The 17,545-nt window shown below is 43.7% G+C and overlaps 1 protein-coding gene across 12 annotated transcripts in view; it reads right to left on the bottom strand.

The window, feature by feature from the left end:
* Window positions 1–3,210: 3,210 nt before the first annotated feature.
* celf2 (cugbp, Elav-like family member 2) overlaps window positions 3,211–17,545 on the bottom strand; it is a 177,652-nt gene continuing 163,317 nt past the window's right edge. For all 12 annotated transcript variants that reach the window (XM_053650243.1, XM_053650245.1, XM_053650244.1 and 9 more), the window contains 3 exons: window positions 10,653–10,796; window positions 8,729–8,899; window positions 3,211–4,988 (listed from right to left, as the gene is read on the bottom strand). In XM_053650243.1, the coding sequence (XP_053506218.1) occupies window positions 8,772–8,899; window positions 10,653–10,796 (272 nt within the window). In that variant the 3' untranslated portion in view covers window positions 3,211–4,988; window positions 8,729–8,771. The remainder of the gene's footprint in view (window positions 4,989–8,728; window positions 8,900–10,652; window positions 10,797–17,545) is intronic.

The following is a 17,545-nucleotide window of genomic DNA, read 5'->3' as shown; positions in this document are numbered from 1 at the left end:
CTAAACACACAACAAAATCACCCTTTTAATCCACCCTCATTAAATCCCCCTTGCCAGAGCACTTTGGTTGATTCCCTGTGGCCATTTGAAGGGCAGTGCCACTACTTTATCAGCTGGTGTGATGTTTGTTAAAATGAGGATGAGCCCTTGATAGCGTGAAGGATGGAATCAATTGACATCACTAGATTTCAGGAACAGAACCAACCCAGAATGCATTGCAGGCTGACCCAAGTCTGAAAATCGCTTCTACTCGGGCGTGGTTGCTCGTCATTGTCTTGTGCTTTACGGCACACCTGTGTAACGGGCCGTGAGTGGAAATCCATAATCGCATTATTAAACAGGTCTGCTCTTATGATCTATCATACAGACCTCTATCGTATATACAGTATATGAAAAAGCAAATACACTGCCAGTCAAAAGTTTTTACATGCTCTATGGCTATATTATACTGTACATCTATTGTAACAGTACATTTTAAACATTCATTCATTAATCGTCCAGCCGTTTTCCATACTGCTTAACCTACACTTGCTCGTATAGGGAGCCTGGAGGGAATAAAGCAGGGACACCCATTATGGACAATGTGGAAATGTCAATCAACCTGTGAAATGCATTTCTTTGGATTACGGGAGGAAACCGGAGTATCCGGAGAAAACCCCCGAAGCATGGCGAGAACGTTCAAGCTCCGTGAGGACAGGGCGGAGACAGGAATCAAGCCCCGAAGCCTTGTGGTGCGAGGCAAGCGCCGTGCCTCCCTCATTAATCATCATTTAAGCAATTCGTTTGCTGAAGTCTGCACCAGAGTTCCATCTTTTTCACTAGGTTCAAGCGCATCAAATAGTTGATGGCGTGACTTCTTAACGGTTCTCATTAACGGTCGTTTTGAAAGTGCGAAAAAAGGGAATAAACTACAAGTTATTCGTGTGCCAATATTACAATATTACCCATGCTCAGTTTCAGCTCTTTTAGACCCATTAGAACCATGTTAGAGATTTTTGACCCATTTACAATACGCCAATATGCAGGTCAAAACCAATTCCTGACTATTTCTCCATCCCATTAAGAAGCAGATCTTTTCCTGGAATTATTACTGTTTATTTCGTTAATAAAACCTTCTTCAAAGTCTATTGAAGCCATTAAAATGAAAACAAATACACGTGCACAGATGTGTGGGCGCTCTAAAAAAAGAATACATCTTGTTCTAATTAAACTGTACTAAACCACAAGATGCGATGGACTGGTGTCTCGTCCTGTCCGGGGTGTATTCCCACTTCAGGCCCACCGTTTCTGGGACAGTGTTCTCTGGATCCACTGGGAGCCTGACCAGAAACTGAGTGAGTGATTAACCCACAAGGAAATCATAGTGAAAGAAAAGCCTTTGACTGGTAGTGTGTATATGCTGAAGTGGCAGTATGTAAGATCTCATTTGAATTGACATCACATCCTTTGAGCTGGTCGAGCTGCCAGGACGCTGACTTGTAATACTGCCGCGCTGCGTCATTGTGCTAACGACTTCGTCTGACGTGATTGGGTGTGATTTTTGTGCTTGTGCAACTGGCTAACAGTGAAGACGTAACGTCTTAACCGTGCTGCTGAGTCTCTCGAACGATGTCCCTCCCTGCAGCTCCGTGTTTGGCAGTTCCAGTTTTGTTGGTAAGGTAATACCTTGGGTGTATAATTGGGACAAAACACACACACACACACACACACACACAGACATGCACACAAACGCACAAATAACCTTGGCAGCACTCAGGCAGCAGCCTATTCCACCCCACTAATACTGAGCGTCATGTTAAGGCAACGGCAGGATTTGGGTAGAAAATAGTGCTTAAGTGAAGTAAACAGGGGTTTTTAGGGGGGGCCGGCTGTAAACCACGTCTGTAAACAAGATCGTATACGGGCCATTTACAACACGTGTAAACGTTTTTTTTTCTTCTCTTCGACAAAAGTGCAATGGGAAATGCGGTACTGTGGACAGCTGAGTTCTCCTTTGGTGTCACGGTGCTTTAAGACCTGAAAAAGCAGAGAGAGGCAGCACGAGGCAAACAGGCATGTGCCGATAACTCGTAACACGTTACTCTCATAGCGGACGTATAAAACGATCGGGTCTAATTCAGGGAGGTGGGGAGGCATTTCCGGGCAGTGTTTGTGCTTCTGAGATAAAGTCTGTCCTGTTTAGAAGGCAGCATATGCACAGGTGTGTATTAAGCTTCTCTCATAGTTAAAGCATAACGTTTGAACTGACTGTAAACTGTGTGACATGTTATTAAGAAACGTGCAGTCTCGTCCCCACCAAAAAAAAAAAAGGTACACGATGACATTTTAAACTGTGAACACTGTTTCGGCGCCATGTTTTGTTTTCTTCCATGTCAAATGAAAACCTCATCAACCTGTAAACTGTGTTATTTACGTGACGGACAGCTTACATGATGCCGAACGCTCAGGGGTCGATTTGCTCTCTGTGATTCGTCTGTTGTTTTCTCCCGGATGCTGCTAACCTGTACATTAGCGCGAATTTGATCCGTGAAACCAATTACCACACACTTCCTGTCTGAGTATGTGTTGAACATACCAAGAGTTGGTTATTGATTGATTTCTTTTTACTAACTTAGGTGAATTTGGTTAAGCAATGTAAGCGCCTTCTCGGATAACGAGAAAGAAAATGTCATCGCATTGGTGTAAAAATGCATCCGTAATGAGATGCTGGTTAAAATGCAGCCCCATGACACCATGTAAACATGTTCTCTATTTAAAACAACAACAACAACAACAACAACAACAATAAAAAAACCAAAAAAAAACAAAGCAATATGGTGACAAACAAATAGTGGCTATGATATGAATATTTACTATCGACACATGCCTGGCAATGAGCAACACACCTCTTTATAGCTCACCTCTGATTTTGATTGGCTACTCAGGTTAATGACAGTTCATGTGTGTGTGCTGCTGAGACTCGTGCTCAGGGGGCTCACATACACACACCATCGAAGAAAAGAGGGCTGTGAGGTCAACCTTTAGCGCAGGTGTGTGTATGCGTGCATGTGGGTATGTGTGTGTATGGTTGTGCACGTGCATGTGTGTGAGAAAAGAGAGAGAAGAGAGAGATAGAGAGAGAGAGAGAGAGAGAGAGAGAGAGAGAGAATGATACATGGGCACTTTTTACATCTTTACAAAAATGAAAGCAAAAACGTGAACAATTCAGGCAACAAGACCACAGAGTAGCAAGTTAACAACCGCCATTTTTTTTCTATTTTTTTTTTTTTTAAATCTATATCCTTAAATATGAGGGATACAAAACACTTACGTAATAAAATACCCATGTTATCAAATCATTTCACAAGTAATACACTGAAGCTGTAGGCAGGATGTACCGTCAGAATTTGGCACTAAAGTCCACTCATCATGTTTTTTTTTTTCTTTGTTTTTTTTTCGTATTTCCTTTGTAAGAAAAAAAAAATACATTTCGCTGAACGCAACGACACATCTAAATATTGTTTCCCACAATCGAAATTCAAAATAATAATAAGAATGACATTGATGCTTCACAAGCTGACATTGTAAAAGGTTTATATAGCTAATTACCCGACAAGAAATTTCAAATAGGGACTCTTAAAAAGAAAAAAAAAGAAAAAAAAGGAAAGAAAACAAAACAAACAAACAAACAAACAAAGAAAAAAAAACAGGTATACTCTAGTAGCAATAGTACTATGATAGGTTTTTGTCTATGTTCAAGTAAACCGATTTTTAGTCTTCTCTTTAAAAACACAAGACGAATAAGACTATTAGACTTGTGATGAAACCACGACTCAATCCACAAAAAGCACCGACGGGAACGCGGGTCACAAAAACTGTTGCTTTTTTTTTTCCTCTATACATTTAAACAGTATAAAATATAGGTCATTTCATGTGCATTTATACCACGGATTGTCTAACGGTAGATCAGTTCAGCAAAAAGGTGTGACATGTAGGTAGCATTTCCCCCAAACAGGGCACTCTTTTTTCTTTGTTTTTTATTTTTTTATTTTATACCTTTACTACTCTAGAAAAAAGTGGTTTTATATAGACTTTAATGAGAAACCGAGCCACTTCAAATGGCCTTATCAAAAAACTTTACACTGCCTGAAAAATGTAAAAACCACAAGCTCGCTCTTAGAGACTCTTAATTCAATTAGACAGTTTTTTTTTATTTCTTTTTTATTAAAACTGCATGGAAGTAGTCTAGTTCTCGTAGAAACCGGCTCGGTCTACCTGCGCATCTCATACTTCGAAATGCGCCGACAGGAAGTCCCGAAGCCAATCCCTGTATTGTACTTTCAAGTTTACTTTAAATGAATGAAAGAAACAGAAATGAAAATGTAAAGCAAATCATAAGAAAAAAAAAGGAAAAAAAAAATCTTAAGCTAGCAAACGATGCAAATTCTTTTAATTTCTGTGCCACAGGTTTGTTTAGTTTTTTTTTGTTTTTAAAAATGAAATTGATTACATTTGTGAAATGTTAAAAACAGCGCTTCTTAAAAGGACGACGCTTCGGGTTATACTATTAAATAGACTCTACCTATCTGCGAGTGTGAACGCGGCTTTTGCGCTTTAAGCTTTTTCACATTTGTTAATATATATTTTTTCCTTCCTTCTTTCCCGCCCCCCCCCCCCGCTCCCTCCCCCAACTGTTATCATAAAAAGAGAAAGAACACAAACAAACAAACAAACAAAAAAGGTCAAAAAACAGAAAAACAGTTAAAAGCTCCAAATGAGGTCACATGCAAAAAAAAAAAAAAACAAGAAAAGAAAGAAAAAAAAAAAACCCAACAAAGATCAAGCTAAGATCAAAGTCGAGGAGAGATCAGTAGGAGGAGACCAGATTATGATCAGGAGAACTCAGAAAGACATCGGAGACAATGACGAGACGATGAGACTTTTTTTTTTTTGAACGCCACGTAGACATGCTAGGCAAACGATGAGCAAAGAGTCATGGAGATGAGTTTCTAGGGAAGAAAACGGGAGAGGAGAGTTACACACACAGCCTCTGGCACACAACTACAGCATTAAAAAACCATGAGAACAACAAACAACAGAGAACAACAACAGCAACAACATCAACAACGACAACAACAGCGCTACTAGCCAGCGATAACCCAGTGCAAGAAGGTTTTTTTTTCAGTTATCTTTCTTTTTTTTTCTTTTAAATACTACACATATTTCACACAGATAAACATATGTAAATGATATGTACATTCACTCATACACACACACACACACACACACACACACACACAGCACCCCAAAGAATCCATCGGTCCCTTGTTTAAGAGACACAGCTTGATGGATCTTGAGCTGAAAAACGAATACACATTTTTTTTTTGTTTTTTTTTTGGAACGCCGAAACAAAAAACAGAACACCAGACGAAGCTAAAATGGAACAGAAGGAAAAAAGGGAGGAACAGATTGCACATGTAAAGTGCCACTACTCACGGCAAGGGAGTGAGTGAAGGAGGGATTGAGAGAGAGGAGGAAAAGCACAAGGAGCAAAGAAGAAGTAGGGCTTCACAATTGATCAAATAAATTGCAATCGAGCAACTCAGCCTCTATAATGAAACATGGAAAGGTCACTTTTAGACCTGTGCTGTAATCCCATTTCCAGTCTAGTCGTCTACATTAAATCAGTGGGAACGAAGTGACTAAGGTTGTGTCTTGTTGACTGGAATGCTGTGAGTTTAAGTCCCAGTGTCACTGTTGAGCTCTTAAACAAGGCCCGAACCCTCACCTGTTGAGATCTATAACTGGATTGGATTCTGCTTTAAAGGAATGCTTTATCCAAAATACATATATACATATATACACACCGATCAGCCATAACATTAAAACCAATGAGAGGTGAAGTGAACAACATTGATTAACTAATTACACTGGCAGCTGTCAAGGGGTGGGGTATATAAGGCAACAAGTGAACAGTCAGTTCTCAAAGTTGATGTGTTGGAAGAAGGAAAAATGGGCAAGCATTAGGATCTGAGCGATTTTGACAAGGGCCAAATTGTGATGGCTAGATGACTGGGTCAGAGCATCTCCAAAACCGCAGGCCTTGTGGGGAAGAGCTAGCACCAGGATGCACTATGGGAAGAAGGCGAGCTGGCGGAGGAAGCGTGATGATCTGGGCGATGTTCTGCTGGGAAACCTTGGGTCCTGGCATCCATGTGGATGTTACTTTGACACATACCACCTACCTAAACATTGCTGCAGACCAAATACACGACTTCATGACAACAGCATTCCCTAATGGCCGTGTCCACTTTCAGCAAGATAATGCACCCTGTCACACTGCGAAAAATTGTTCAAGAACGGTTTGAGGAACACGACAAAGAGTTCAAGGTGCTGATTTGGCCTCGAGATTCCCCGGATCTCAATCCGATCTAGCATCTGTGGGACGTGCTGGACAAACAGGTCCGATCCATGGACTCCCAAACTCGCAACTTACAGGATTTAAGGGAACTGCTGCTAATGTCTTGGTGCCAGATCCCACAGCACACCTTCAGAGGTCTTGTGGAGTCCATGCCTCGACGGGTCTGAGCTGTTTTGGTGGTACACAATATTAGGCAGGTGCTTTTAATGTTATGGCTGATTGTTGAATATATACAGTACACAATTAAAGGCTTCTTAAGTTTTGCTCTAGAGCGTAATTTATTGTGGCTAATAATAAATTACAACCATTCAAACCGCCTCTTGATGGTCTGTAATATTACACATGACAGCTAAAAGCCAACAAACAAATAGAAAACAAGAAAATCCTAACAGGTAGAGAAAAAACCTTTTACAACAACAAACGCTAGCAAAAGTTGGTGGACAAGATGGCTCCATTTATGCTAACATCATAAATGATAAACAGCATATATGATGAACAGCAAATAACACCCTCCTACCCCCCAAGGGCTCTCTTGTGTCCTATTGGTTCACACAAATCTACAGTAGGTTTGTGAATTCACAGGTCACAGTTCACCTAGATACAACTTGTGCTACGAGGAACAAACCACTTCCAGCAGCTAATCTTTCATTTCCACCACCGAAGGAGTGAGATATCATAAATGCTACAGCTAAACCATAGATGTTGGCACGTCTGTACTATCACTGTAACGCGCAAACTTAAAAAAAACAAGAACAACATCAACAAAAAAATAGTACTAAGTGCGTAAGTGAAACACTACTAGTCACTTGATGCTTTTATCTAAAGTCATTTAAATATTCGAATCCAATCCACACACAGAGCTGAGCAGCTTAGGGTTAAGCCATTTGCTCAGGGGCCCAAAATTGGCTCTCTGGCTTTCCTAGGGATTTGATCCAATTGCCTTCCTTCCACCAGAGCTGAGGCCTAACTGCTCAACTGCCACTTATTTCATTCTCAGTTAATAACTACAAGAGACAGTATCGTCGAAAACGATCAGGACAATCGTGCAGCCCCATTAGACTGAAATATAACTGGGACATGACAGAATAAAGAAAGACAGATGGGAGATAGGAAAGAGATTGGGACAGAAAGATGAGAGATAGAGGGATGGGAACGAGGGAGGGAGAGAGAGAGAGAAGGGGGGTGATCCTCTGTTCTCTTCCCACATCTGATTGTGTGGCTTCAGAAGACTGGACGGCGAAAAGCACGTCTTCACAAACCCGATCGTTTTAACCAGAATAAATAAAGTCTTTCACTTCAGTAGAGGCAGTAGAAATTTGCTTTGTATAAAAATAGAGCTGCTTTTTTTACAAATAAAATTTACAGGCCTGTGGCTTTCTGTACTCTGATATATTATTATTTTTATTTCAATAAACATCAAGTATTTGCAGTTGAACCCGCCACCTCGCCGGAAACATAAAATGCTTTATTAGTAGATTCTTTTTTTTATGTCATCTCTTTTTAAAATGCTCTACATAAGATGCTCTGTTGGACAAACACCATAACAAACGAAAAAAAAAAAAACAACGCGAAAAGGCGTAATGCTTTAATGGCAGGTGTGTGTTTGTGTGTATATGTGTGTGTTTGTGTGTGCATGAGTGTGTGTGTGTGTGTGTGTGTGTATGTGTGTGTGTGGAGAGTCTCTTTTGGCAGTCGTTGCCGTTAACTACAGCGAGGCCACATCGGGTTTTGACCCTTTTCTCTCTGGTGCAGTTGGGCCGAGGGGTCAAAGGAGCAGCGGAGCCCGGAGCCAACACCAGAGGTCAAAGGGCAAAGTCGAACGTGCATATTGGTGCTTTTTCTGGGGCTCTGGCCCCGTCCCTATGCGTTCTCACAAGCCTCAAGGTTCACAACGGGAAACTAAATGTAGTTTAGAGAACTTTCCTTTCGGCTGTTGTTGTCGTTATCATCATAAAAATGAAAAAAAAAGAAAAGAAAAAAAAAAAGAAAAGGCATGGTATAAATATCTACTTAAAAAATAAATAAATAGTTTTATACACAACTCAAAATAAAAAAAAGGGGGAAATAAAACCTAGCAATAGCTATTCATTCATCGCAGGTCATACAAAATAATAGCAAAAATGGAAGCGTTCATGTGAATAGAAACCAAATAATAATAATAATAATAATAATAATAATAATAATAATAACACTGCCATCAAAAAAATGTAAAAAGAATGTTCGGGGGAAAGTGACTCCCTCTAGTGGTGTTAAGGGTGAAACTCTCCCCCCATGTCCCCCCCTTTTCAAATCCCCGGGGCAGTTGCCGTGGCAGCAGTGGGGACTTACCCTAGCAGTGTAGGGACAGAGAGGAGTGGCCCTAGCAATTAGATCAGTAGGGTTTGCTGTCGTTCTTAGAGCGCTTCAGCTGCACCTTGAGGCGCTTCATTCCGATCTGAAACCCGTTCATTGCCTGAATGGCTGCTTGTGCCGACACGGGATTGTCGTAACTGACGAAACCTGACAGAAAGAAGGAAAGTGTGTGAGAGAGTGTATTAACTCCAGTGTATTAGTGTGCAGGGTCTTACCACAAAATATACACCTATATTACAGACGTATTGTGGTGTGGCCTTGAGTGTTACATTAAACATACAGCAACGTTTCAATAAAAAAAATATTTTTTTAAAAGACAAAGAGCCAAATGGAGCCATTTTTAGTCGTAATTCGATAGCATTCTGTTCATCAAACTGTTTTATTGTTAGTTTACGAATGAAACAAACTTAAAGTGCACTTCTCTGCCTTATACATATGCATTTAAGTGGCATTGCACAAAAAAAGAGTCGAGAAATATGAAGTGTGATTGTTCAATGTACTATACTATATGTACACCTGATCATCACACCCATACAGTATGTGGTTCTTCCCCAAACTGTTGCCACAAACATATAAGCACACAATTAGATAAGATGTCTTTGTATGCTGTAGCATTACCGTTTCCCTTCACTGGAACTAAGAAGCTCAAACCTGTTCCAGTATGATAATGCCCCTGTGCACAAAGTGAGCTCTATGAAGACATGGTTTGTTAAAGATGGACTGGAAGAACTCAAGTGTCCTGCACAGAGCCCTGACCTCAACCCCTCTGAACACCTTTGGGATGAACTGAACTCTGACTGCACCCCAGACCTCCTCACCTAACATCACTGTCTGATCTCACTAATACTCTTGTAACTGAATAAACACAAATCCTCACAGTCACGCTCCAATATCTAGTGGAAAGCCTTCCCAGAAGAGTGGAGGTTATTATACTGTAGAAGCAAATTGGACTATATCTGGAATGGAATGTTCAACAAGCACATCCGGGTGTGAGGGTCAGGTGTCCACAAACGTCTGGCCATATAGTGTACATCAATTCCTTCACATCTAACAAAGATGTTTAACACAATACACAGGACTTCTATAGCACTGCCAGTTTTTTTTTAAATAAGTTATTTAATGACAGCTGCGGTTGACCAGTTCCAGCACTTCACACCGGCTTTTAAACTGCAATTTGCGCTTCCCGCAGACAGCATTCCCCAGGCGCAGTCTGTATGATGAACTATCATTAACTATAGTAAACTGTATGTATATTTCAGACTGAATTTTTACCATGACCCGAATGTCCCTAATTAAAAAACAGTTGCGACCCCCCCATTAATTAGTGAACGCAATTTGAGATTAGATTTTTATGTTAGAACTGTAATATTAGCAAATGTTTGTTTTGAAAGAATATTAACATATAAATACTTTAGTTTCACTTCAAGCTGCATATTTATTATGAACTAGACAGCTTCACCTAATTAAACAGTACTGAATGTACGTGTAAAGCGTTTCGGGCAGTGGTGGGTCAAAGGTTAAGGATTGGGTCACTGATCAGTAGGTCAGGGTTCAAGCCCTTTGAGCAAGGCCCTATAATATGTGTGTGTGGCATGTTTTTATATGTTGATGGGGACAAAATGCCATTACAATGATGGGAATATCTGACAGTTTTGAATTGGTTTTGAATCTATTCCCCATATAAAAATGTTTTTAAAATGCAGCTTTTATTTAAAAAAAAAAATTGAAAGAAAAAAAAAAGAAGAAGCCAGAAAGTTTCCTTTAGGCTATTGAGGTTAAGGTTAGGTTTAGGTGTAGACATAGCATTAATAATTATGCCAACAGAAGGTCCTCACTAGGATAGTATGACAAATGTGTGTGTGTGTGTGTGTGTGTGTGTGTGTGTGTGTTGGCTACATACCGAAGCACTTGCTAAGATTGGTCTGTTTGTCGATGAACACTTTGGCCGACACTACATTTCCAAAAGGCATGAACATCTGCAGAATGTCCTGGTCCCCGAACTCCTGCGGCAGGTGATAGATGAAAAGGTTTGCCCCTTCTGGTCCTACAAACACAATGCACAACACATACACATAGTTATTTTTTTTCCAGGCGAAATGGCATCATACGTGAGACTAAACAACTCCATGTCTTCCTGTTGGCGGAAAAGCAGCATAGGTCTATAGTAATGGAGCGCTGAAATAACAGTGGAAATACTACTATTGTATATGTATTACACAAAAAAAGGCCATGAATTTCTGCATTTCCATCTGAAATTTCACTGTTGTGGCTACTGCAAAATGTTCTATGGAGAAAAAACACAATGCTGTGCAATCACAAGGTTGGTGTGCTAGGAGATTGTTTTTGAGTCCAGATTTCAGTAGGCCTAAAACAGACAGAAAGAGATTGTGTTCTCATTACTGTTAGTTGCTTATTTAAAAGTAGTGCACGGGGCATGTGAAATGAGAATTCCTACTTCAAGGACCTTGTGAGAACCCGGTCATCTGTTCATACACCTGTATTGTGGGAAACAAAGACTAAAATTCTCCTGCAGTAGATTGTGTATATAGTATATAGTTATTGCATCACTGTATAAGTGTATATGTGTGTGTAGCTTTATTTTATTTTTTTATTCTCTGTTCAGACACTTACACTGTGTTACAGTTTCATTTATATAGCACTTTTCTAGACACTCAAAGCGCTTTACATAGTATGAGGGGGGATCTCCTCAACCACCACCAGTGTGTAGCGTCCACCTGGATGATGCGACGGCAGCTATAATGTGCCAGAACCACACCACACACCAGCTATTAGTGGAGAGGAGAGAGTGATGTAGCCAATTCAAAGAAGGGTATTATTAGGGGGCCATGATAGAGAAGGGCCAATGGGGAAATTTCGAATGACCACAGAGTCAGGACCTCGGTTTAACGTCTCATCCGAAACACGGTGCTGTTTTTACAGTGTAGTGTCCCCGTCGCTATACTGGGGCATTAAGCCCCACACAGACCACAGAGTGAGTGCCCCCTGCTGGCCTCACTAATATCACATCTAGTAGCAACCTTAGTTCCCTTTCAAAGGGAACTTCGACGTTGCATTTAGCATAACAGTATGGGAAGCGCCCTTGCACGTGTGACCGGTATCTGAAGCTTGTGTAAAATCATGCCTCTACTTATAGGCCTGCCATGATCAGGTGACGTGTCAATTAAGCGGGTTGCATGTTATATATATGGCCCCTGTGAACCACGCCGCCAGCCTTATTATCTTCAGCGAGACTGCATGTCTGTTGTTTGTGTGACAAAAGATGCTTCATTTCTACTCTATATTTTTTCAAAATCTCTAAACATTTCTATCCATTTTTTAAAGAAAAAAGAAAAGAAAAGAGAGGGAAAGAACGAGCGAGAAAGAATTCAGAAAGTGTGTTACGCCTTGCTCCTGTTTTATCACGGGAGGAGATGTGTTTGGGCGTAGAGCATGCGACAGCGGCCCTCGAGGGGTCTGTCTGTCAGCATTGTGAACATTTCACAATTAGGCAGCTCTGCTCTCGGCTCGCTCTCTTCTCGTCCGAAGGGAGTTAGGTTTCAGAGCCTCGTGGATCTGGGCCAGCCGCTGCTGAGGCAGCCAGCCGGCTAAGGTCGTGGGGCTCTCGTATGGATTTGGAAGAGGAGCCAGAGACGAGCGCTGCTCTATCTCTTGCTCTGTCTTCCGGGTCCGGCGCGCAAAGCCTATTCGGCAGCAGGTCCTGCTTGTGGGTCACTGCATACAATGGCAGTGCTGCAGGCCTACCAAACAGACCTGCTGAGTGAGCTCGATACTGGGGAGGGAATTGAACCGAGGCAGTGGCAGAGCTGCGTCGCACTACAGATTTATCTCTCCGGGCGACCAAACAAACGGCCTGTCATTTCGGCCGTTCAATGGGTAGCCTGGTTGTGGCGGAGAGGCACCTATGGCTCAACCTCTCAGGGATGGGGGACAAAGATAAGGTCTCCTTGCTGAACGCCCCTGTTAAACCTTCCGGCCTGTTTGGCGGCGCGGTTAATGCCATTGCCGACAGGTTTCGTGAGGCAAAACAGCAAACGTCGGCGTTCAGCCAGTTCCTTCCCCGTTGTGTCGAGTTGTCTCGACTAGCCAGTGCTACTGCGAGGGGGCGCAGAAGGTGAGTGTGGCGGCCCACCTCCCCCCGCAGAGAGCCAGGGGACCGGGCGGCCACAGCCACAGCCTGCTAAGAAGCCTGATCTAAGAATGATCAAAAAAGCAAAGCAGGCAAGGAAGGAACAGTCCTGATGGGCCACGGAGGTACGTATCGGGGACATGAGATTGTTAGGGCAGATAGCCCCCAGTGCTAATGTAGGGCCTGCCCTGGCCAAGGTCATCCCACGTTTTCAGCCTTCTCTGGTCAGCGAGCTGTCACAGGGCGACAGAAATCTGATGCTTTCCCTCCAACGGAATGTGGAAAATCTAACATCACTGAAAGACAATTTGGCAACATGGAAACTACTGCCAAATGTGTCTCCATGGGTTCTGTCTACCATAGAAAAGGGTTACCGGGTCCAGTTCAGAGCTCGACCCACTGGTTCAGAGGTGTGCTCACCACAGTTGTCAGCACAGAGCAGAGCCCAATGTTAGCGCAAGAAGTTTTGGACAAAGGGGCCATAGAACATGTACCCCGTTCCCTAAGGGAGGGAGGTTTTTACAGCCATTATTTCCTGGTCCGCAAAAAAGATGGGAGTAAGCGGCCAATTTTAGATCTGCGTCATCTGAACCATACTCTTCGGACATACAGGTTCAAGATGCTGACGCTCAAACTTATCATGCCACAGATTCAGTTCGAGGACTGGTTTGTGACGATAGATCTGAAAGATGCATATTTCCACATAGGAATATCGCCCAGTCACAGGAAGTTCCTGAGGTTTGCGTTTGGAGACAACGCATACCAATTTCGGGTTCTTCCCTTCGGGCTAGCTTTATCCCCTCGCACCTTCACAAAGTGCATGGATGCTGCTCTGGCTCCCTTGCGACTCCAGGGCATCCATGTACAAAATTACCTGGACGACTGGTTAATTCTAGCATGATCCTGGGAACTGGCAGTTCAACATCGAGATGTTGTTCTCGCCCACTTGAGGTGCTTGGGGCTCAGGTTGAACCTCAAGAAAAGTATGCTTTCTCCAATGCAGAGGACAACTTTTCTAGGGGTTATATGGGATTCCACTACGATGGGCGTTTCTAATCCCCAACACATGTAGGATCAATCCTATCAACTTTGAGCAAGATAAAGCTAGGTCTAGGCATCCCCTCCAGTTTCTATGAGAGACTGTTGGGCCTTATGGCAGCAGCAGCCAACGTCATACCATTGGGCCTATTGCACATGAGACCGTTTCAGTGGTGGCTGAAAAGTCAGGGGTTTCATCCGAGGATGAAAGTAATCAATGTCACACGGCGATATTGAGTGGAGATATCTGAGTATTTCGAGGTGTCCGCAGTTTCTAGCCTCGGGTCACACTCTAGGGGTGTCTCCTTACCGCAAGACGGTAATGACAGACGTGTCCCTCACGGGCTGGGGTGCAGTCTTAAATGGCTGTCCAGCTCACGGTCTTTGGCCCTCATCTGGAGTGGCATATAAATCGCCTAGAGATGCGGGCTGTATTCCTAGCACTGAAATTCTTTCTTCCTCAATTGAGAGGTCACCATGTGCTAGTTGTGTCAGACAACACAGCGGTGGTCTCATACAGTATCTCACAAAAGTGAGTACACCCCTCATATTTCTGTAAATATTTGATTATATCTTTTCATGTGACAACACTGAAGAAATGACACTTTGCTACAATGTAAAGTAGTGAGTGTACAGCTTGTGTAACAGTGTAAATTTGCTGTCCCCTCAAAATAACTCAACACACAGCCATTAATGTCTAAACCGCTGGCAACAAAAGTGAGTACACCCCTAAGAGAAAATGTCCAAATTGGGCCCAATTAGCCATTTTCCCTCCCCGGTGTCATGTGACTTGTTAGTGTTACAAGGTCTCAGGTGTGAATGGGGAGCAGGTGTGTTAAATTTGGTGTCATTGCGCTCACACTCCCTCATACTGGTCACTGGAAGTTCAGCATGGCACCTCATGGCAAAGAACTCTCTGAGGATCTGAAAAAAAGAATTGTTGCTCTAGATAAAGATAGCCTAGGCTATAAGAATATTGCCAAGACCCTGACACTGAGCTGCAGCACGGTGGCCAAGACCATACAACGGTTCAACAGGACAGGTTTCACTCAGAACAGGTCTTGCCATGGTCGACCAAAGAAGTTGAGTGCATGTGCCCAGCATCATATCCAGAGGTTGTCTTTGGGAAATAGACGTATGAGTGCTGCCACCATTGCTGCAGAGGTTGAAGGGGTGGGGGGTCAGCCTGTCAGTGCTCAGAACATACACCACACACTGCATCAAATTGGTCTCCATGGCTGTCGTCCCAGAAGGAAGCCTCTTCTAAAGATGATGCACAAGAAAGCCCACAGACAGTTTGCTGAAGACAAGAAGACTAAGGACATGGATCACTGGAACCATGTCCTGTGGTCTGATGAGACCAAGATAAACTTATTTGGTTCAGATGGTGTCAAGCATGTGTGGTGGCAACCAGGTGAGGAGTACAAAGACAAGTGTGTCTTGCCTACAGTCAAGCATGGTGGTGAGAGTGTCATGGTCTGGGGCTGCATGAGTGCTGCCGGCACTGGGGAGCTACAGTTCACTGAGGGAACCATGAATGCCAACATGTGACATACTGAAGCAGAGCATAATCCCAGCATGTATTCCAGCTTGATAACGACCCCAAACACACCTCCAAGACGACCGCTGCCTTGCTAAAGAAGCTGAGGGTGAAGGTGATGGACTGGCCAAGCATGTTTCCAGACCTAACCCCTATTGAGCATCTGTGGGGCATCCTCAAATGGAAGGTGGAGGAGCACAAGGTCTCTAACATCCACCAGGTCCGTGATGTCGTCATGGAGGAGTGAAAGAGGACTCCAGTGGCAACCTGTGAAGCTCTGGTGAACTCCATGCCCAAGAGGGTTAAGGCAGTGCTGGAAAATAATGGTGGCCACACAAAATATTGACACTTTGGGCCCAATTTGGACATTTTCACTTAGGGGTGTACTCACTTTTGTTGCCAGTTGTTTAGACATTAATGGCTGTGTTTTGAGTTATTTTGAGGGGACAGCAAATTTACACTGTTACACAAGCTGTACACTCACTACATTGTAGCAAAGTGTCATTTCTTCAGTGTTGTCACATTAAAAAATATAATCAAATATTTACAAAAATGTGAGGGGTGTACTCACTTTTGTGAGATACTGTATATCAACCACCAGGGAGGGTTATGTTCACGCCCCCTGTTTAGGCAGGCGCAACTAATCCTTCTCTGGGTAGAGGGAAAGTTCTTGTCAGTGAGTGCAATGTACATTCCGGGCAGCCGGAATGTAGGGGCAGACATCCTGTCGAGGCAGGTGCTGAGGCCCAGGGCTTGGAGGCTCCATTCACAAGTGGTGGAGTCCATATGGTGGAGGTTCGGACAAGCGGAAGTGGATGTGTTCGCGTCCGAGGTGACAACACACTGCCCGCTGTGGTTCGCCCTCACTCCTCCCGCACTATTGGGGCTGGACGCAATGGTACACACGTGGCCGAGGTCACGACTATATGCTTTTCCCCCGATCGCTCTGCTCTCACAAGTTCTAGCGAGAGTTTGCCAAGACCGTCTACATCTGCTGCTAGTAGCACCTTACTGACCGGCTCGAATATGGCTCTCAGAAATAATTTCCCTGCTTGACGGTACTCCTTTGGAGATTCCCATCCACAGGGATCTACTGTCTCAAGCCGGAGGGCTGATTTATCACCCTCGGCCAGAACTATGGAAACTGTGCGGCTGGCCCCTGAGGGGCACCAGCTCATAGATTCTGGTCTCACAACTGAGGTTGTAGAGACCATGTTAAACGCTAGAGCACCATCCACAAGGAAATTGTATGCACTCAAGTGTTTTATCTTGTGGTGTGAGGAACGTCAGCTAGACCCAGTGAACTGCGCAATAGCTACAGTCCTGGAGTTCTTACCAGAACGTTTCTCAGCAGGGTTGGCTCCTTCTACAATCAGGGTTTACGTGGCCACCGTTTCGGCCAGCCACACACCTGTTGATGGAGCCTCTGTGGGGCAACATCCTCTAACTTCGAGGTTTATGCATGGTTTATGCATCTGCAGGCTGCGCATACCTTCCTGGGACCTTTCTGTGGTCTTGGAAGGTCTGTCAGGGGCCCCATTTGAGCCCTTAGAGTCAGCCTCTGAGAAGCTTCTGACCCTAAATGTAGGTCTTCTGCTGGCCCTGACATCTCTCAAGCGAGTGGGAGATCTACAAGCTCTCTCTGTTGCCCCTTCCTGCCTTGACTTTGCCCCTGGAATAGCCAAGGCCTTCCTGTATCCTAGGCAGGATTATATTCCTAAAGTTCCTACATCGGCTGCCCACCCTGTGGTGTTGCAGGCTTTCTGCCCTCCTCCGTTCCTCACACCAGAACAAGAGAAGTTTCACCTGCTGTGTCCAGTAAGGGCTCTCTGTACTTACGTCCACCGCTCCGACCAGTGGCGTAAGTCGGAGCAGCTGCTGGTCTGCTTTGGCGATGACAGTAGAGGTGATGCTTTGTCAAAGCAGTGCATCTCTAATTGGATAGTGGAAGCAATCTCTATGGCTTACGAGGCACGCGGTCTCGCCACGCCTCTGGGCATAAGAGCTCATTCCACTAGGGCAGTTGCCTCCTCGAAGGCTTTGTCCAACGGGGTATTCTTGCAGGATG

The sequence above is a fragment of the Ictalurus furcatus genome, chromosome 19, assembly GCF_023375685.1.
Source record: "Ictalurus furcatus strain D&B chromosome 19, Billie_1.0, whole genome shotgun sequence".
NCBI classification, from domain to species: domain Eukaryota; kingdom Metazoa; phylum Chordata; class Actinopteri; order Siluriformes; family Ictaluridae; genus Ictalurus; species Ictalurus furcatus.
Note: the sequence above shows the minus strand (reverse complement) of the source record. Positions and strands in the feature narration are given on the sequence as shown.